This window comes from Dendrobium catenatum, unplaced genomic scaffold, assembly GCF_001605985.2.
Source record: "Dendrobium catenatum unplaced genomic scaffold, ASM160598v2 fragScaff_scaffold_937, whole genome shotgun sequence".
In the NCBI taxonomy this organism is placed as follows: Eukaryota; Viridiplantae; Streptophyta; class Magnoliopsida; order Asparagales; family Orchidaceae; genus Dendrobium; species Dendrobium catenatum.
The window spans coordinates 5645-28757 of NW_021319399.1; the positions used below are offsets into that span (position 1 = coordinate 5645).

At 33.7% G+C, this 23113-nt stretch overlaps 1 protein-coding gene across 2 annotated transcripts; it reads right to left on the reverse strand.

Moving 5' to 3' along the window:
• Nucleotides 1–5238: 5238 nt before the first annotated feature.
• On the reverse strand, nucleotides 5239–22850 carry LOC110114340 (pantothenate kinase 1; the record flags this gene model as incomplete). 2 transcript variants are annotated; one of them, XM_020847193.2, is given in 8 exon segments in its annotated part: nucleotides 5239–5370; nucleotides 10573–10666; nucleotides 10877–10971; nucleotides 11072–11191; nucleotides 12609–12725; nucleotides 14738–14778; nucleotides 22260–22415; nucleotides 22501–22850. In XM_020847193.2, coding segments are annotated over 8 exon segments (900 nt in total), but the record flags the coding sequence as incomplete, so codon positions are not given.
• Between the last annotated feature and the right edge of the window lie 263 nt (nucleotides 22851–23113).

Consider the following 23113-nt stretch of genomic DNA (forward strand, 5'->3'; position numbering starts at 1 on the left):
TGTTGTATTGTATGATTTGGGGCATTTATTAAGTAAAATTTTAAATGCATTTGAAGTAAAAAAACTTTGAAAGAAATATAAAAGTTTATATTCATTGAAAATACAAGATATAAACATTGGGATTAGTGGCGCTCTAAGTTTAACAATGAGTTTTAAGCCTGTATTTTTAATTTCTAGTTTATTTGTTGTGAAGCATATATATAAAGATGATCCGAATAAGGCCAAGATATGTTCTCTAATATTTTGATTGTAGTGGTGGAACAATTTGATTTATTATTTCAAGTTATTTCAGTTCAGCTCTCATAAATTTCCTTAGAATGGTCGGATTTCAATCCCAATTTCAGCAACTTGGTTCCTCTATTTTGTCTCCGAAAGTGCTGCTATAGATATTGTTGTTGTGTTCAGCTCCAAACGTATGGAGCTAGTGTAGCAAAAATTGGCTTTCTATTTCCTTCTTTAACACTTTTGTACATGGCAAAGTAATTTTATGATCAGAACTAATGGTCGTATTTCTTAAACATAATGATAAGCTTATGTGCAAGTTTTCATTTAATTTAAGGAACGTATGAAATTGTTGACTTCCATTATTATTTGTTCATCTAAATTGATTTATGAGTGGTTTGTGTGAGTGATTAAAATTTTTTTAGGTTTGTTACATGTTGCTTTCCATGTTTGTGGTGTGAATCTTAATCTTCATAAAATTTAACGTTTTTCTCAAATTTCACAAGAAACTTAAGATTTTGGCGACTTTTATATTATTTTTTAGAGTTAATTAAAGGGTCCATTTAGGATAGTTGTAGTTGTCTATAAAATTAATTGTGGACTGTTGAGGAGAAAAAAAAAGTTAATGTATTGTGGGTATTATAAACTTTTAGCTCTCAAAGGAGAAAAAGAGGAGAAGTAGAAGGAGAAAAAGAAGAAGGTGAAAGAGAAGGAAAAGAAGAAGAAGGAGAAGAAGAAGAAAAAGAAAAAGAAAGAAGAAGAATGAGGAGGAGGAGTAGGAGGAGGAGAAGAAGAGGAGGAAAATAAAAAGGAGTAAAAGAAGAACAAGAAGAAGAAAAAAAGAGAAGAAAAAGAAGCAGTAGAAGAAGAAAAAAGACCAGAAGAAGGGAAAGAGACAAAAAAAGAAGACGCAGGAGGAGGAGGAAGAGGAGTAGCAGGAATAGAAGCAGAAGCAAAAGAAGAAGGCAGGAGGAGGAGGATAATTAGAAGAAAAAAGTATGTAGGCTACAGTTGAGGACAGCATGTAATTTTTTTTTTCAATGAACTATGACATAACCAATGTGTAAACCTTATTCCGGACTCTGAGGCTTATTTCCCCAAGTAAAGATGGAGAAAACCCTTAAAAACATAAACAAGTATATTTTATTTATATAGAGAGAGAAAGAGAAAGGATAGAACGAAACTTTTTTTCCTCAGGTTTCTTTCTGTTGGAAAGATTCCATAGACAGAAAATCATAAATCATCACATGCAATGTATATATACCATAAGGATCCTTTTAACATGGACTGTAATACCCAAAAGTTTCAAGTAAAAATAGGAACTTGATTTTCTATCCTGAAATAGCAAAAAGTATTGAAATTATCATATGAATTAACATTTAACTAAATTTGATATCATCAATTTGGGTTGATTTTATTAAATGCAGTTAATTTAAAATGTTAAAATGAATTCTGCTAAGTAATACACTATCTACATTAAGAATCGTACGATTATACTGTTCTCAAGACTTAGTTAACTTCAGCATATTAGTCAGCCCTTATGTTAGCAAATGAAAATACTGTAGCACAGCAGAAATCATTCACTAAAATATTATATATTAACCTATCATTTCACTTACTCCTTACATCGGCTAAGACATTGAAATTGAAGTTCTGCACTTACAGTGGCACAACACTAACTAATACACTAATTAATATAAAAATCCCTCAGCTTTCCACTATCTTAATGCATGCAACCGTTGATAGGGAATCTGATGGTTAGGAAACATTTGAGCTTAGGTATTAGAGCAATATCAGGTAAGCCTACTCAGTAGATTGTGCTTTATGTGGAACCTGTGGTGAGGATTCGGTGGGGAGGAAGGGAGCAGACGCAAGAGTAGGCCGTGGGCTTGGTTTCGGCAGCTGTTGGAGGGAATTATTGGAGTGAATGCTTGCCGTGAGTGTGGGGGGTTGTATTTGGTGGAGTAAATTGTAGAGAAAAGAGTAAACAATAAGGAGATGAAAATGAGAAAAATTGTGAGGGAATAAGGAACCAAGGTTAACATTTTTTTTGTTATTTTATGGTTGTCTTGTGGATATGCAAATATTGATAAAATTGTTAAAGGGACTTAATTGTGTTGTTAGGATTTTTATTTGCTTTATGAAGAGAAGAGAATCTGGTTGCGAGATAATTTACAAGAGAAAAAGGGTACGATGTGCTAAATTCGAGGAGGCAATTCAACAAAGGGGTAAGAAATGCAATTTAATTTAACCAAATAAATGTGATAATTTTTAGATTTGTATAGTTGCATTTAATTAAAAAAATGAAGGTTAAAAAGGGCGTTAAAGTTACTTCTATATGTTAGTGCATCTACAGCAAACATATAGGTATGAACGACCACATGTAAAATTTTATGATTTAAGTTTACCATGAAGTATTATATGATTAGATAAATGTGTTCTAATTAACAATGTTTTGAAAAGAAAAGCATTTCTTTATGTATTGCATGCATAGTCTGTTTATGCAACATTATAGTAAGTAGAACATTTATAAGAAAGTATGAAGCATGACAAAACAAGTATAAGATCTTAATTTGAAGTCTAATGAATATCAAGTTAGAAAAGGTTGGCTATAAAATGTTATGATATATGCATTGCAGGTGGGGCAAAAGGAACCCTAGATATGAAACCTGCCTTGTTGATGGGGCAAAAGTGACCACGAATGAGGCAAAATGGACCTCTATGTAATTCAATATCGATAATGTCATATTTACTTGGGCTCCATTGAGCATTTTTATGAAAATTAACTACATGAGAAATGATAGTCAGGATACCTTAGAAGAATAATTATGATATTTTGTATAGGCTTCAAATGATATAAAAGATAATGATAAATATGATTTTAAGGTTGTTTATCAAATTGTTTATGATTTGATTCAGTTAAGATTTCAATTATGTTAATTCCATTAAGCTTGCATTTAACTGTTTATTTAATTTGCGTAACTTTATGAGCGTTATAGCTCATCAGATATTTATTCTGGTTGTTGTTACAAGAAGGGAGAAAAATGAAGTGGAAATTGAATAGCCTCAGGTCACTATAAAACTTTATATTTTGTTGCATACCTGTGCATTTGAGTCTACAGCAGAGGTATGTAGACTGTTTATTACTATAATATTTTGGAGTGTGTAAGACTATGTAATTATGCATATATGTATAAAATGAGACATTTTGGATGCTTCTATATATTGAGGAATTTATAAAACGAAGAATGAATATTAATTTATGATGATGACCTTTAAATTTCATGATTGTTGTTTTTCTCAGCTGCACCCTACATTACCGGGGGTGACGTGGGGTGTGACATGGACAAAGCTTATTCTCCACGTTAACATTTTTTTTATTTTACCTGCACGTTAACATTTTTTTATTTTACCTTCAAATATAATGTTGATGTCCAAATTAAGAATAACTTAATGAACTAGTTTACACACTTCAATGAATATTTGATCATTTAACAAACTTAACATAAAATAATTAATGCCAGTAATGCCCCTCAATGAAATCAGTACTTCCACATATATTTCTTAAAATAAAGGCCATTGAAATAGTCTAGATTAGTGGCATGCATGCTCAGTAATTTTGATTTGATTTTCAGTAATCTATGCCGTAAATTTAGTGAATCATTTACAACATTATTTAGATTGTCTACAGATGGCTTGATCTATAACCAAATCATCTAAAATTTTAATGAAACTTGGAATCCAACCACTCTTCATGGTGTAAACTAAGCTAACAGTCTTGCTTTATAAAACGAATGTTGAATGATTGAAAGAATATGACAACATAAACTTGTCAATAAAAATATCTCAATCCAGATAGAATTATAGCGGTCAGTATATGGTGAATATATAAGAATAACCTACTAACTTTTCTGTGAGAGTAATTCGTACTATACACAATTAATTCTGAGCAATACTTAACTATCCAAAGAAAATCCCAAAAAAGAGGGTTCTATGGGGATTGAAGCATTACTCATTAATTTTCTAGGTAAAATATTCAGATTGAAATCAATATTGATCTGCCACAAAACTTCTGGATCAAATTTGACCACTTTTTATGTAAGTATTGAGTTAAGACCATGATCAAGCCTGATGAACAAATCAACAAATGAATATTGAGCCACACTGTCCATCAGAAATTCTTCTTTAGAATATTTTTCTGAAATTAAAAAAAAAACCTTAAATCTGTTTTAAATGATGCAAGGTCTTGAAAAATTTTAACTGGTGTGCTATAAAATCATGACATTTATATCATGATAAGAAATATTGATTAGAGTGATATAGTTTGCAAAACTTAAATCACAATGAAAGGGTGTACTACCATTTCTGCTGCTTTAGATTAGTAATGAATGATCATAACTTAGCATTTGAATTTTGTACTTGAGAAGTGAGAAAAACTAAACTTGGATGTGTAGGCTATGATGAATGATGTGCATCATTAAGATTTTGTAACGTTTTTTTTTTCAATTAGATGTACGATTGACAAATGAACAAAACAAAACTCTTCATTCAGATTTTCTTTTTCATATAGTGCAGATTAATAAAAATGACCTAGTTGAGAAATAAGTAGTAAATTTGTATGGAAAAAAAATGATTCGTTCTGATTCCTCATTAAGTGATGGTAATCTATCCTAATTATTTATTGTCAGGGGAGTGTGTGTGTGAGAAAGAGAGAGAGATCTTCAATGTTATTAGCAAATTCATTTTAAGTGATCCAACCTCAACAAGGAAATTTTTTAAAGATAGGTATTCTATTTGGACTCAAAATGATTAGATTTGATTTTGAATCAATTCAAAGATTGAATGAGTTTCTGACTAATAAGAGCATTCATTAGGTGCCATAAATTTGGGTCATGGACCCAACCTTGAAGATATGACAAGAACATAAAATATATCTAATTTTGACAACAAGCATAACTAGCAGCCTAGCAGGATTGAGTATATAACCTATTAAGGATATATAAAAGAATAGATTACCTGGGCAATATTGTAAGTAAATGCGCTCAATAATGTTGTGGCAAGATCCTCAGCTTTGTAGTCAGAAAGCTTTCTTCTTGAGCTTAGAACCTTTCCAAAGCTGGAAGCAAGCGTTGAAGCTGATAGACCTTGCTGAGAATTGAATGCTAAAAGTTATTGAGTGAAATCTTGTTTAGTCATCTAAGGAATACATTCACCGGTAAAGTAAGGCGGGTAAATTTATGAACCCAAAAAAACAAAATTGTCAAGTATACAATTCTATAATGCAAACTAAATTATGCCGAGTCAATAGAAAGTGGCTCTAACTTTCTTGACTAAAACAAGGCCTAATATCTCAGTCAACTGCAGCTCCTCATAGGTCTAGACAAGCACATACAAAATAGAATCTAATATCTCCAGTCAGTGTTCATCATTTTCAAGGGTTCTTAAATCCATGCTTCTTGATGTGTATATTGTTGCTCATACTATGAAAATAAATGAATGTGAGTGATGATTAGGAACACTTAATTCAAAATTTTATTTTGTGAAAGAAGTTTATGATTATAAATAAAGACAAGGAGAACATTTTTTCAATATTCCTCTTTTGAGTTTTTTGCTTCTTTGTTCTTGAGTGCCTATTGGATGTGTATAGTTCCAGTGTACTGAAAATAGTGAATACCTTATTCTGAGAGAATTAATCACTTTGTACCAGCATAAGCCCCAAAATATTATCAAATAACTTCCTTTTCTTGCTCCGTTTCTATTCTAAAAAATTGGTGATTGATTTGCTTGAGTGATTAAAATATTTTCAAATATAGTGTAATATTCGATTGAGTGAGTTTTCAATAAATGTGTAGTTTTATTAATCTTGAATTTATTGTAATATTTTATTTGGGCTGGACGGCCATTCGAAAGAATCTTGTGTATTGGATGTTTCATTGAAGAAATAAATGTTTTGTCCAACTTAAAAATTTGTGGATTGTGGGTTTTATTCTTTGTGCATTTCATAAAAAATATGCATTAATAAACCATATGCCCTAAGACGTCATGCAATATATTTAATATTAGAACTTAATATTGCATCCTCATGTCAACTAGAATTAGAACATAATATTTGTGTCAACTAACAAAATAGCAAAATATGCAATATAAACAAAAATCAAGTTATAGTTCAATCATCGTGAAGTTCAGAATTATATATCTAAATTCAATGGGAGATATAATATCAAAAAATTTTAAAATTGAGTCGATAATTTGAATCTTTTGAACATTACAATCCATCTGATTTCCAAAAAGAAAATTCAAACAAGTACGTCAAGTCCAATCATTTAGGCGAAGTGATACAACTAAATCCAAATGGGCCAATATGAAATAAAGAGTTAAAGTGCAATTTTTTCCATTCGATAATTATAGGGATCAATTTTATGATTAATTTAAAAATTATAAATAAAGTGATTGTAGTGGGTTTGAATATTATGCAAGATTTACAAGTCTTATAGCTAAATATTATTTGTCTCTAGATTTTTATGTTATCATAATCCATTTCATTAAAAATCTTAGGCAATAGATTAATGATAAATTTAGCTCTACAATTCACAGAAAATACTAATTGAGGTTTATACGAACATTTGAATATTTAGGAATATTAAATCATTATATTACTATTATCACACTAATCATTAATGTCCATTGAAAAAAATTAATACTATCTCATACACATACCAACACAAGAATCACGTATGATTGAATCTAGATCGTATTGAAGAAATATTAGTTCATAATTTTTTTTGAGGATTTATTAGACATGGAAGATCATTTGAAATTACAATATGGCTTACACATTTTGTGACTGAATCTGAATTTTACCTAAAGTAGATCATGTTTATGAACCTAAATCTACATTCAGTAAGAGTCAAAATTTGAGTATGAAATTGAAATTAAGTATGAAATCATATCTAAATCTGAATTTCCAATAAAGATCGAGCCCCATTCCTAAGTGTGATATTGAACCAATCACATATATTGTAGTTAAAAAATCAACTTGAAAACTAATAACAATACTCTTGACATGTTATACATGAAAATTATATTTATGAAGAATGATCAAATTGATCTTAATTTGATTTTTAGCTTTTGGTATGTTGACATACAAATTCATATGAAAATCTTATGAAAAGAGTTAAGTTGTACCAATATTTTAGAAAATTTGTTATAACGAATACCTTAAAATAGACTTTAATTTTAAACATCGTCTATCTAATCAAATCTAAAAGCAAAAAAAAATTCATAACTATTTTTTAGCCCAGTTGAAATATTTGTATTTAAAAAGAGATTATCCGTCCACATAAACATATCATATTTATGTGATTTATCTAATTTAATATTTTTATCATTTCAATCACAATGAATAAAGAAAAATAGCAATTATTATTCATTAAGATGCATATTAGTATCTTAGCATTTCAACATCATCCTTATGTCGTATTTTTCATCTACGTGATTTCTCTGATTTGTATGAAAATATTAGCCAAAGTATAACTCTTAATTATGGCAATCATAAGTGTATTGTTAATGTAAATAAGAGGTATGCGGAATTCAAACCAGGAGTTGAAGCAATAGTATGCATAAATCCTACAAGTAGACTTTTAAGAAATTAACTATTAGAAAGAAGAGAATATAAAAATTATACAGCATCATGACAAATAATTATAAATTGAAAATTCTAGAGAATTATGTTATTAGAATAATTTTCAATACACATGATTTGATTTTATTTCATGAACATACAACTAAAATGTGGAGTCTTCTCACCAACCCCTCGTGAAATCAAACCCAACACTTTGCATTTATATTTCTTACGATTGAAGCTATTCTAGATGATGAAACTATGTTAAGTATTGATAGTAGATTCTAGAAATATCTTGTGCACTAGTGTGATATAACTACTTGTAATGATTCATGAATTATTTTACACGAAGATCAGCAATTATGCCTTAGTTTGATAAATAAATATCAAATGTTTAATTAATTGGAGTCCCAACTTTTGAAGTTGGGCAAATTTGATGCAAATTGGCATTCTGAGTTTGAATTTTATTTGATGTTAATATAATAATTCCATGGTGATCCGAATAAAGAACAAGCTGTGTTCTTTGATGTTTGCTTTAGTTTTATTCCTAGGGTTAGTTTGTGAAACCACTCTGATAAAAGAAACTAAACTATTCAAAATTGAGGCGTCTTTTGGTAAAATAGTTAGAATTTTTCATTAAGAAACTCATCAATTAAGCGTGCTCATCCCTAGGGTTGCAAACGAATTGAGCGTTCGACAAGCTACTCGTGGCTCAGCTCGATTAAGGCTCGTTCGTAATAATTTGATTAAGTAATCAAACAAGCTTGAATATTTTTTAAATACTCGATGATTAAATGAACAAGCTTGAACAATCACATGCTTAGCTCATTTATGTTCATAAACAACATCATGTAAAGTTTGTGAACATACTCGATAAGAAACTCGATAAGATGCTCGATAAAAACTCGTTTATTGTTCAATATGGAACTTGTGAGCAAGCTCATTAAATAACTTGATTAATGTTTGATATCAAGATCGATAAAGTCTCATTGTAAAATTGTAGAATAATTTAATATAAATATTTATATTTTTTATAATTTAATAATATAATAATTAATGATTCATAAATTATAAAACTTAAGCAAATATTATAATATATATTCATAAATAAATCATTAGTTATCATCTATTAATTGATATATATATATATTCTTAATAAATTGATAATAGAGCTACAAGTCCGCACAAACAAAATCTCGCAGTTGCCCTGATCTCTTATGCCGCTCAACTCGTGCCTCAAGCCTTCGGGCATACTGTGCTCGTAAGTCAAAACCCTCCTTCAAAAGTCATTCGTACCCGAACGCCTGAACGACTCCTTTCCTACGCCGCCCTCGTAAACTCCTCTTTCTTCCCTAGGTTCATCGTGGTCGAACCCCTGCTCTTGGAAGACTACAACTACAAACATAACTTCATAAATAGGTTTGTTCCAACTTGTTTCTGTAGATTTAATTTAGGTCTTTTCTATAGATTTGATTTAGGTTTGCTCTAATTTAGGTTAATGCTGTAGTTTTAATTTCTGCAGTTTCTATAGATTTGATTTAGGCTAAATATTTCTTGTTCCAACCTGCTGTTGCTCTTCCAGCTCAGAAACCCAGGAACATGTGTTATTGATTATTTAAATAGCTGCAATTCTTGTACTGGAAAATATGGTTGTTTCTACTGCAGTGTACTTTGAGTCAATTAGATTCCAAGTTTCACTTGTCAAGATGTTTTTGTGGCCATGTCTGGTACTATTACCACAGTTGCAAAGCGCAGCGGTGTTTTTGATGCGATAAAGCGTGCTTTATAATAGTATGATCTAGGATTTCCTTTAGAGCATGTAGTAGTTCAATTAAGAAGTATGAACGTTCCCTTAGTAATATGCTCTATGATTTTCTTATTAATATTTTTTGCTAGTATGTATTGCAGATGCTAACTAACCACTCATGTTCTATCTCTAACTTTAATTTCTTGAAAGATATGTCACAAAACTCACCGCCACAACTTGATTTCATAGAGTCAATGCCAAATCTTCCGCAATTACCAATGCATGAGAGTCAATTTAGTGTTGGGTCATCTTCAAGCCCAACTGTTGCAGCTACAGATGATCAAAATGAAAATCCATTTGCAAAAAAAAAATGAAGAAGAAGACATCCTCAGTATGGCAGGAGTTTACAATTATAAAAAAAAGTGATGGCAGTGAGAAGATACAATGTAATCATTGTAAAGTAAAGCTCACTAAAAATAAAGGAGGTGCAACTACACAATATCAACATCATTTACTTCATTGTGGACGTAGAGTTATGGATTGTAAAGCTCACTAAAAATAAATGTAATCATTTACTTCCGCAATTACCTAAATTCATTTATAAAAAAAAAGTGAGTCATAAAAGAATTCAGTGAGCACACCATGCTCCTAAATTACAGTAACACAAGGCATCAGGAATAATATGCATGCTCAATTTAAACAAAAAATATTTTTTTTCTAAGTGATGGTCGTAACATACATAAAATTTTAAAAATTAACTTATCAAAAAGAAATGCAGCATAAAAAAATATATAGCAGAAAAAATAAACATAACTATAATGGAAATTACATGGCAATTAAAAAAAACTCATAATATAACAAATCCTATCAATGGTGTAATATTGCTTGTGATTGATGAAATTAAAATAACAGAAGTAAATGGTATGCATCAGCATACATTTTCAAACAGAAAATCAGTAAGTGAACCAGGAAAAAAGTTCACCTTTAGACACACAAGTTCTCCACAAATATCTTTAACAATCAAGTCTAGCACAAGATTGTCTCCTTGCTGGCTCAATTGTAAAAAGTCATCATACCTGCAAAAGCATATACAAAAAAAGTCTGTTTGGATTTTACTCTGAAATTTCTACTTCTTCTGCAGAAATGCCCTGCATATGCTCCAATCAAGTTTTTTGCCATCCATTATTTTCCAATGGCATTATTTTCCAATACAAAAACCTGCATAAATATTGGATATATCCATGCACAGTTAAGGATTGTGGACCATCCATAGATGGATAAGTTACCTTGTGCAACCTGTTAAAAGTTTTGCCAGCCCAAACATAGTTCCACCACCAATATGTGTGCCAGTAACCCGTTCAAACTTCCTGTTTCCCATCACCTACAAACTATTGACATTTATTAGAACTTCCACACAGCTATACAGATTAGGCAGAAAAACTGAGAAAAAAAACAAACAATTAATAATATGCCAGTATTACCTTTATCATACTAACTCCAGAGCCAATATTGACAAGAAGGTACGGGAACAAATTCTGCTGGCTAACAACTACAGGAGTCCGTTTCCCGTGCATACATGTAAAGGATTCATTTGGGATTTTCTGTTTGGAAAACAGGTGGAACAACAGTAAGTTTCTCCCTTCAAGAAAGAAATAAAGAAAGGCCTTAAATAGTGAAATGAACAAAGTGTTGAACCCCAAAACATAATAAAATCATGTGGAAATTAGAGAATATATATATATATATATAATATACACTTTATCGTATTCAAACCATCACTTACAAAAATGGCAAAAATATGATCAAATTCATTGAAATGATATAAATAATCATTCAAATTTCAATTTTGTCGAATATGGACTCTCTTGAGAGCAATGTTTCCCGGAAACAAATGTAAATATAAAAAGAAAGATATATTAAAAATTTCTTACTTGAAAACATAAATAAGAAACCTGCTAGTGCAGTATCTCTAGTAAATAAATCATATGATGCCGTTACATTTTTTTTAATGGAAACTGCTTAGAGGAAAATATAATCCAAATAAACTGGCTTTCCTTTCTGTCAATTGGCACAAGATATTATACTAGTCTACTAAGTAAATCTATATATTGGACTTTCATGTAATGCTGTCAAAATTTTACTAAATTTCAGTGCATAAATGAAATTCCTTGCGATGCATGCATCATTGTATTCATTAGGGTATAAAAAGAGATGTGATTAACTAGAGATACATAATATGAATAAGCTGTTTTCCTAAAAAGTTGAAATCAATAGTTGGAAGGAGCAGGTGTCAAGCGATTGCTTCCCTTTTCAAATTGATCTTGAAATATAGATCAAAATTAATAACATCAACCACCGCTACAATTTCCACAATTTGATTGAGCAACACATCACCAGCATCCCATCACAGACATGACCCAATGTCCTACATAAGAATCTTTAATTAACTGTTGCCTTCATTTCCTTGCCCAGTCATGCATCAATTTACAAGAGTTTTTCTGTTTATAATCAACTCATAAAGTTCAAGTTAGCAAATGCCTGTGTAAGATAGCTTTTAAACAAAAATCCTTTAGGTTTGACTTGTACTAAATGATGAATATTCACTTTGTTTAAACGTGATAATGATGAAAGCTTTATTAGTTCTCCATGATTTAATGTCAATCAGAAGATTTTGTCAACAAAGTGATGGGAATTCTCTAAAATAGTGAAAAATTGAGCAAATAAATAGCATGCAGCCATGCACCACTTAATATCAGGAAAAATTTGCTAAAAGAAGCTAAACATAACACATCAATATGACAAAAAATAAAAATTTCATGCCATATGGCCTGATGCCACCGATTTCTATAACAACGTACCAAGAGTGATTTTAAATATTTCTTAAAACTCATTAAGATAGATGAATGAACATTAAACACATCATATCAGATTATAGGTCAGACTAGATAGATAAGAAACAAAATGTGTATTTAAGTAAAACACCAAAACTAAGCAACAAAGACAAGTTAAAGTTAAAACCTTCAATAAGAAGTTAGCTCCAGTTACAACAGTATCCATTTCATCCAATTTATCCAGCGAAACACCAAACTTCTCTTTGAAGACATCAGCAAATTTAAAGGCCCCACCACCTGTCGCCTACACAAAGCATTGAAACACAAGTCATTTGATAGTTCATCTGAGGAAGAATGCGATATTGGTTACCATGAGAAGCAGGCCTATGGTCGACTAAACAAAAGAATGGAATAGCCATATGATGAAGAATGCAATAGCCTACACAACAGGAAGTTAAGTCCTGAACCATCTATCTCATTGTTTCAACGCATTATAAAATTGTTCACAAAGATGAGCAAAAGTTGACAACATCATTCGATAAAAAAAGTGAATGCATCACCTATGGTTGTTTACAGTCAAAGTCTGACATGAAGTATCAAATTGAGCAATAGTGGTAGAGTTGGCCTTAGTAGATGTGACAGTAGTTGCGGTAACCGTGGTAATCAGAATATAACAGCACATTAGCAGGCAATATTAGTAGCAGGCAATATTAGTAGTGGTCATAATAAAAGTGATAACAGCATCAATAACATAACAATATAGTAGCAGGTCGTGGTACCAGTAAGGTATCGCTAAAATGACAAAAAGAAAAACAAGAGAGGAATGAACATGGCATTTATATTTCAAGTAAGAGAACACTAGGACCAAAAGCAAAATAACGATATGCCCCAAAAACAATGGCTTCAAAGAATCATATAGAAATTTTTAGCAGCAGTTAAAGTTAGCATGCCAGTGATTGGATGGTAATCTTCCATTGATAGTCTCCACAAGGTTATTCATAATTTCAGCCACGGGCTCTTCAAAAAGAAAGAAGCATGCATTTGGTTTGCTAGTATTTTGTAACCATTTCTAATTACTTTGATGCAGCAAGTAGAATTTTTACTGTGAGAAGCTTAAAGCAACAGTTGGAACTATGGAAAACTCCTTCCGCCAGCAAATACTGTTTAAGCACAACAACAAACTAACCATGACAGGTCCATTTTTCATCCTCTTCCATAATAGCTCTGTAGTCCCAGTGTGATTGCATGGAACAAGTGGCAAAGATGAATTGCTTCAATAGAATATGATATTATTTGATAAAAACTTCACTGTAGTTCTGTTTTCTTAAACAAAACAGCATCTACAATCAGGCTTTGGTTGGTGGCCAAACTCAACAATAGCCACAGCAGATAAATAGGTAAAATTCAGCCATAATCACGGAAGATGGGGATTTTACTAAAGCCTAGTATAACATAAAAAAACAGTAACATACAGAACTTTATGAAACTGGATGTTGGATTATGAAGATTTCAAAAAAATAAATATCATCGCCAGCATAATTAGCCTTATCCTAACTATTTCAATGAACAAACAAAGAAGTAATTTATCCACCAAATATTTTTAATAGAATCTTAGAAACTGCAGACACCGAGTAATTGAGGAATAAGCAATTTGGAACAAATATGTAAGAATAAACAAGATATTTAACATCGTAGTAATAATAAGAGAACCAATCTACAAAAAATAAATGAATTTGGAAGAGGGTAATACAACTTAGACTTAAAAAATCACACTGGTAATGGAAAACCAATTAATTTTTGTGAGAAGATTTACCATGATTTTTGTGCTAATATTATTGATAACTGAATTAATTAAGAGCCAAAATCATATAGTTTTTCATCAATCATAAGAATGAATGTGATGAAAAACAATGAGTTTTAATTTGGACTGCATTAAGAAGTTATTTGGTGTGATGGAGAATAATGGAATTATTTCATTTGCAGATAATATAGTCAAATTGGTGAAAGCTCTCCGAAAATAAGCAAACAGTTATAAAAAATAAGAGAGATTTTAAAAATTAAGAGCTCACAACTAGAAGAACGAAGACCAAGTATTTCATATGCAAATCAAGTGGGGGTGAAACTAATAATTATCAATCAATATGGTTGAAGAACAAATGATGCCTCTGTGTCATAGGTTTACAAATTTTGTTTAACTTCTAGAATTACGTCAAGATGGTTAAAATAAAAAAGTATCTGGTAGTACTACATTATAAAAGAAAACCATGGAGACAATGTAAATTTATGATATTGTAGAATCTTCGGATTTATGTCTACCTTGAATTTTACATTCAAGCTTGTAGATCCTGTGTCTAATCCTGCAAAGTCAATGAATAGTAATTTTTATAAAAATCTAATCCAAATCCAAAAAAAGAGAAAAAGAGATTAGGTTCAAGAAAATATCAGATAAATTTATAGATGTAAAAGAAAATTTACAAAACTTTCAACTTTGGTTATGTTCAATTAATATGTTAACTTATTGAGCAAATAATAGAAAGAATGATTTAAACATTGAATTAATGATCACAAATTTTTAGAAAATTTACATTTTAGTTGCAAAAAAATTTCAAAGCCCTTGAAATTGCATTGGACAGAATGCTGGCAAAGAGGGGTTCTAAAGTAAAAAACATAGAATCTTACATCACCACTCAAATAAATTTTAATGCACATGGTAGACCTATTCAGTTTAGATCTAGTTCAAGTTATCTAAAACCCAACAGATTTAGTTCAATGGTAGCTTCAGGCAGGAATACAAACAAAACAGTAACCAAGTACACACACCAAAAATTGCAGCATGGGTGATGGCTGCTCTATGAATTTTTAAGTATTACTAAGCAATGAAGAAGCCACATATTTAAGAGGGTGCAGTACCATCCACCACTCCTCAATTTTTAATTATTGCATTTTGCTCTTTTAGATTTCAAGAAAAAATTTTGTTTAATTTTCTACTGATTTTGAAATTGCATCACCTCAAAACTTAATGTGGGACATACAATTGAATGTTTGATTGGGTTCGTGGAGTATCTAGTAAGAAGATGTTATAGAATTGCACCTTTTGATAAGATATATGAGCAAGAGGCCTCAAGAAAGCTATTATTATATAATTATATGAAATCCCAAATAGAACAATCTAGTGTATCTGTGGAAATCAGGAATTCTATCTTTGCGAGAATATCAAGAAATTGAAGAACAGCAATATCCTTTATCTTTTTCCATAGATATTCTATACAGAAAGTTCATTGACTAGGGATCTTAATAAAAGGAGTTTTCCTATGGAAAAGGAAGGAACAGGGAAATAAACAAGAAGGATCATGGTGCATTCCTATAGTACGATTCAGCTAGAAACAAAAATGATGCAAAGAGGCAACGAAATCCACAAGAGAAACCGAGGAAAAAAAGTGAGTGAGAGAGGGAGAGGGAGAGAGAGAAGAGAGCGTATAGCAGTAATCTTTAAAAGGATAAAGTCTAGTGGATAGGAGAAAGAGAAGACAAAGAGAAGTACATAATAACTATAATAACCAACAAATGCTATGCTACTACAAGATATTCCCTGCACTAGCAAGAGGTGTAAGGACCTCTATTTTGATAGTTTCCCCAATTTGAAAGTAAAACTTAAAATTTCAATAACAATTTTATATAAATTTCTTAAAATTACAATGAGTTATTGTTGACCCCTATCCGCAAAAACAAACAAAACGAGGCAAAAATTGATGCGTGACGCATCACTTAATGGGTCAAAAGAACTCCGATCGTTAAACGGATTGCACCGCTGCGATCAGAGCGTCGAATTCGCCTAAGAAGAACCTCTAGCAGTCAAATCGAACGAGATCGTTCAAAACGGATGATTGACACCCTAAATTAATCTGCGACATTACCCAAACGACGCCTGATAGCAAAACGGACTTCACTATTGAGTTCGAAACATCGCCAATACCCAAAAATGGCTATCAATTTATTCAATTAAGATCATACAAAGAGATCGGCACTAATCTCGAGGAAACAACAAGCAAATCTAGGAAATCAACGTGAAACATCATCCAAACAACCTCCAATCGCAAAATGAAATGTGTTGTTGCAATCGAAACGTCGACAATACCCAAAATAGGCTATAATTTTGTCCAACTAAAGTCACGCGCTCAAATCAACACGAATTTCAAGATAATTGGGCAAGAATAGAGGTAATTGCACGCAAATCAAGGCAATTTTGGGTAATTGTCTTGTTTCTAATATTCTAGAACTTAATAATATAATAATAATAAATTTATTATTATTATTATTATTATTATCATCATCATTAAATAATAAAGTTAAACGAAAATTTTCAAATCAAATTAATGCAAACCTTGTCTCTCTCAAGAAATCCCTGAAAATCCGATGAACGACGTCGAGTCTCTACCTGTAAATCCCACAAATGCAAATCTTAATCGCTCGTCAACTCTTTGCCCGTCGTTAAATCGAAGGCAAAATGAATGCTCGTTCTTTTTTTCTCTGCTCACAAGCTGCAGCTCGTCTCCCTCACGTTCTTCTTCCCCACTCACAAGCCGCAACAGGTCCGGACACCCTCTAACAGCAGAATCAAACTCCTAAACTTTCAGCCCTCCCCGTCAACCTACTCTAACCTATCTCAACAGAGCCAAACAGCCCCTATGAGCCGCACATCTGACCCTCTCCACCCTGCTTCCACCGAACTCCCTTAACAACACCTCGTTTGAAGTCAACCGACATTCACATATGTAGTCCAAGCCAAACCTAAGATCCCTCATCCGCTTTCCCTTCAAAGAACCATTCTCCACCTTACAGCACTCGAACCAAACCATCCAATCGAGGCCTCCCGTTCGAACGTCAGTTTCAGCTAGGACCACCAGATCTGCATGCCTGCATTCACCCCCTTGGGTTGGATCCTGTTCGTCAGCTCCCTATAGATCCGACACTTTATGCCTACTTCTGCCTCCAGCACCTATGGAAAACCTTCTGACCTTCGATCGAACTCTCTTGCCGCAACCTACACTCCACACCTTCTGATCCTGCCTCAAAACTTCGATCAATCCACATAGGAACCTACACTGTCCAGCCAAATCGTTCGATCCAGCTTCTATAGCCATCCGATCCTTTCCACGATCCCGACCAGCCACTCGACTCTGTCGAGAAATACCTGAAAATTCGTTGCGCTCTGCTGAACGACGTCGAGTCTCTACCCGTAAATCCCGCGAATGCAAATCTTAATCGCTCATCAACTCTCTCTCGTCGTTAAATCGAATGCAAAAAGAATGCTCATTCATTTTTTTCTTCCACTCGCAAGCTACCAACCAATCTCTGCTCACAAGCTACAGCTCGTCTCCCTCATGTTCTTCTTCCCCACGAACAAGCCGTAACAGGTTCGGATCCCTCCCTGTCAACCTACTCCAATCGATCTCAACAGAGCCAAACAACCCCTGTGAGTCGCACATATGACCCTCTCCACTCTGCTTCCACCAAACTCCTTTCACAACACCTCGTTCCTGTTTGAAATTCAACTGACCTTCACATTTGCAGTCCAAGCCGAACCTAAGATCCCTCGGTCACTTTCCCTTCAAAAAACTATTCTCCACCTTATAGCACTCGAACCAAACCATCCAACTGAGGCCTCCCGTTCGAAAGCCGGTTTCAGCTAGGACCACTAAAACCCACACCTGAATTCACCCCCTTGGGTCGGATCCTGTCTGTCAGCTCCCTATAAATTCGACACTTCACGCCTCCTTCCGCCTCCAACGCCTACGGCAAAATTTCTGACCTTCGATTGAACTCTCTTGCCACAAGACCTACACCTCCACACCTTCTGATCCCACCTCCAAACTTTGATCAATCCACATAGCAACCGACCTTGTACAGCCAAAGAGTTCGATCCAACTTTTGTAGACGTTCAAACCTTTCCACGATCCTGACCAGCCTCTCAACTCTGATACAATCGAGACCCTCTGATCCTAATACAGGTGACTGAACCCTTACACCCAATCCTAACCCATCAACACCTAGCCGCTTGACCTCAATCAGCCTTCCAATCCAATGGCTATAGCACCCTTTCATTCTACCCCCTTCTTCTTCCTATATTTACTAAAACCGCAGCAACTCCCTTTAACTCTTGTACACTACCAACCCAATCAAATTAGTTACCCCAACAACCCACCTATACACTTTCTCATAAAGTCTGAACAGGTAAATCTTTCGTTAATAACTTTTATAAGTGATGTCAATTGCTATTGTTAATCAAATTAATATTACCATTTGTGTTATTGATTTATAATATTAATAGTGTATTATTATTATTTCCAGGAGTATATATATAAGAAAATAGGAAGAAAAAAAAGGAAAAAAGGGTAAAAAATGAGGGGGATTAAAAAACAAGGTAATTAAAAACAAAGTGTATATAGCAAAAAAAAAGAGAGAAAAAAAGGGAGAAAGTTTTGTGCTTCTCAATATCTTCATCGTCGCCTCGACCATTGCTAATCACTGCTTCGCCAAGGTATAACGTTCCTAACTCAAAATCACGCTTGCAACACTTGCGGCGAGGCGCTCTCATAGCGTGAATGGGACAATCAAATGCGTATTTTCACATGTGCCTCAAAGACCCCTAAGCACTCTCGTAGCATGGCGGGATTACAAACTACGATTGTGGTGTCTCCTAACACTTACCTAAATCGCTCTTGTAGCGTGGAGGGGAAAGCCCGACTACCATAATTTTCTCTAAACGAGGGAGAAGACGGAAGGTTGCCGAAATTTTTGGTGAACCGAGGACCTGAGTTTGGACAATGACACGAGACCAAAACTGAACCAAGTAACAGTGGACTTGACTTCGACCACAAGGAATAGAACCTAAAGCAATAAAATGGACTTAAATAAATGTATAGAAATGAATTCATCATTCACCAAGTGATGAATAATTGAACACAAATAGATGAATATGGAACTCATGCTGGGCAAGGAACTCTAAATGCGACTTAAGAACCACAAATGCAAACTTCTTAATGAACAATATAGCTTATTCATGAAAGCTATGTCGATTAGAATGCAAATGCCAATTAGCAACAATGCTAATGTTATCACTTATATCATGAACCAACTGATAACATGACAAAAAAGTCGTATTATGCATAAAGAATTATTTAGAGGTGGTGGTAAGTGGCATACAACAAATATAATAATTTGTCAAAGGGTTTTGTGCGACATCCATGTAAGCAAAACAAGGAAGTTATAAAGAAGTTAATTTCCTTGTCATCGACCCCAGTTAATTTGCAAACGAACACATATTAGATTCTTGCAAATGACGACGGCCAACATACAATGAATATGAAAGGTAGGTGGTAAATGTGATTACGCCTTGCTATCAATGTCAAAGTACAAGCAAATGTACTCGACCCTACAAGCAACAAAACTGAAGAGGATATCCAGAGATGAAGCATTAAGGGTATGCAGAAAGCTGCAATGTACACTACAGATCGCATATAAGCAAAGGTAACATACTTGCAAAGAGTACGAGCTCCTACAAATTATTGTAGATGACTCATTCATAAAGTGGTCCAGTTGCGAATGATGAAGCTTATAGCAAGTGCACATAACGCGTATGATGATTGCGAGCATCCATAAGCAGATGTAGGAGAGCCCTCATTCATACAATAGTCCACTCACAGGTGACGACGAATAACATCCAGAGGATGCTAAATCATTCCTACAGCCAGCAACCACTTAATATCAGTCAAATACACAGGCCCTCTACAAACAGAAGCAGATAATACGTAGCGAAGCACAAATATCTACGGACTGTTGCAGGAAACCGTATTACATTCAACATGTCGTATACAAGCAGAGACGGAGGGCATGCAGCTAATGCAAGCGCCTACAAGCGGTTGTCGAAGAGCCATTATAACATACTGCATGTGAGAGGATACGAAAGAACTACAACAAATGCAAGTGTTTGTATCCATAGCAGGAGACTCATTAATGCACGATAGTCTACCTGTGTAAAGCAACAAACAATTAAACATGGAGCAATATCACGCCACCGGATCCGCAACATCCATACGAGAGAATATAAGGCGCTTACAAATTTCCAAGTGGAGCCCTATGCATTTCTCAACAATGACCCATCTACAAGAAGCAGCAAATAACCATAATGCAATGCCACGCCACCGGATTCTCAACATGTATACGAGAAGACAGAAGGCGTCTATAAGCTCTCAAATATAACACTGCACATTCAAATGACAACTGCCCGCAAAACTGATTAGAGACTAATATCCTAAAATGCCTTCGTGCTTACATTGCAATAGCCAACAAGCATATGTAATCTATGTATTTTGCACTGCATGGAAGTATTATACCAAATACATGCAAAAATATATACCCGCATGAGCATCAAAGAGTGTGTTGTAGGCACATACGTGACATCTGATGATGTTATGCGGGTCAAACATGAATCTAAGTTCGAGCCCGATCTTTCTTTGTGAACAAATAGAAGTTGACACGGCTCAAACCATCAAATAAATATCGATCTATATATTTATTTTATACATTCATATTAGGCCTTCGAGGCCCTCATCAAGAAAAATTCATTAACAAAGGCACAAAACCTACAACAAATCCGATCCTCTGTTGTCAAATAGACAGAGTCAATAAGATTTAAACAACAAAATGAATTGCCCATAAATACCTGATAATGGTCATGTTGACAGAAAATCTCAACCAGAGAAGGATAAAAACACTAAAAAATGTCATTCAAATGCTCATGAAAACTCAAAATTTTCAAAATACCAAGGACTAAAATATTTAAAATTGAAATAAAACATCTAAATACTTAAAGCAAAATTCATTTGCCAAGGTGGATAAATTTAAAAATTACTTCGGCTCACAAAGAGTCAATGTCTGATCAATAATATCACAATGATTCATTATCACACAATCTCTTCCAAGTAAGGACATAACACGTGTCCTCTAACCGGTGGTTTCGCCGTCAAATGGCACCACACCGTGAGTTTCGCCCCTAAATGGCATCAAAGGTAAACAGTTATGATCAGGACCCTTTGAACCAAATGGTTTTGCCGCTAAATAGCACCACTAAATTATAGTCATGGTCAAAGCCCGCATGTTCCCCAACAACTTTAAATACTTGACGACTAGCCTTAATCAAAACTTCTCTCTCTCCATCGAGAGGAGTAATTAACTATAGGGACTTGCGCCTATAGGAAACCTTAACTCATATCATAAAGTCCTCATAAAATGAGGGCAAAATCTATGGGTAGTATCTTATTCAAAATCCAATCTGCCTTCTGAAAATTTGCCTTGGAACTTAAGCGCTAAAACTCTCCTCGATAACACAAAGAAAGAAGAAAGGCGTCCGCAAAAAGGTCGGGGCGCAAATTTTTGGAGCCCACAGTTATTAGGTCTTCTATTTCATTCAATTTTTAGGTCTTATATTTCATTCAATTTCCCATATATTATTTCCATAATCCAACCAAGTATAATTTGCACTGAGTCTACTATCATACTGAAATAGTATACTTTATTTTGGGTGCTTCCTCAGTTCCTCCCGCTGGAAATGGATCTTGGAAATGCCAATGTTAAAAATTTAAAAGCACAACCGAGATAAACGACAACAAAATTATTTGAGGCAACCAGTCAAATCGAGGAATTACACTGCAAGATGCAAAAATCTGAGTTTAGTGGTCCTGAAAGTAGTCATGCGTGGGAAACCACTTAAGCATCACAATATTTAGGCAAAAGTTTAACAATCCCAAGCAAGCAATGCGTATAGTCTACAGACTAATACCTCTACCATAGAGCAGCCTATTTAAGCGAATAAATTCCAGGCACTCATCCAGACGACTTGTTTGGAACTTCACGAACCTGAGCTGACCGCCAGTTGCCCTCCCGTGGCTCATAGCATCCTCATTGCCCTCAAAATAAACCAATTTGATCAAAGTTCCTAACAAATTCAAAATGCCACATCAACTCTAATGTCGAATAATTGCACAGTCAAGTAGAAACTAGTGCAAGAAAAACCAACACACCTCCTATGTCGACCGCGAGAAGGGCACCATCTGAAGACTGGTTGGGAAGCGAAATAGGAGGATTCCGCTCCTCGAGATCTCCGCATAACTCCGCGCCTTCGAGATCCAGCAAACCATTGTACTCCATTTCGTCGAGATTCGTCATATCGAACGTAATTCAAGATCTGCTGCACCATTCGGATGAAACATTAGGGCTTTGGTGGGATGGTGAAGTGAAGAAGGAGCTGACGACGACTATTCGGGCAAGCGAAGGATCACCTACATTGCTACGGAAGTACAACTAATTATACAGAATTGCAATAGCGACGTCAACAATACGGCAGTTTTTTCAGCCGACAAGCAAGGAGAGTACAATTACGACTGGATGACTATGTTTTTGCAAATAAAATAAAAGCAAGTTCTACATCAAAAATGGCTTGTGTTTCAATTTTTTGGTTAGGTATCAACAAGTTAAATACATTTCCTAACCAAAAATTTTATGATAATCAAAATTTGATCATATAGTTTTTTTTTTTTTTTGGTTAGGTTCAGCAAAATCTTATATGAAGACCACATAAATGAACATAATAAATGAACTGGTAACCATTTTATCATAAATATCTACAATAATACT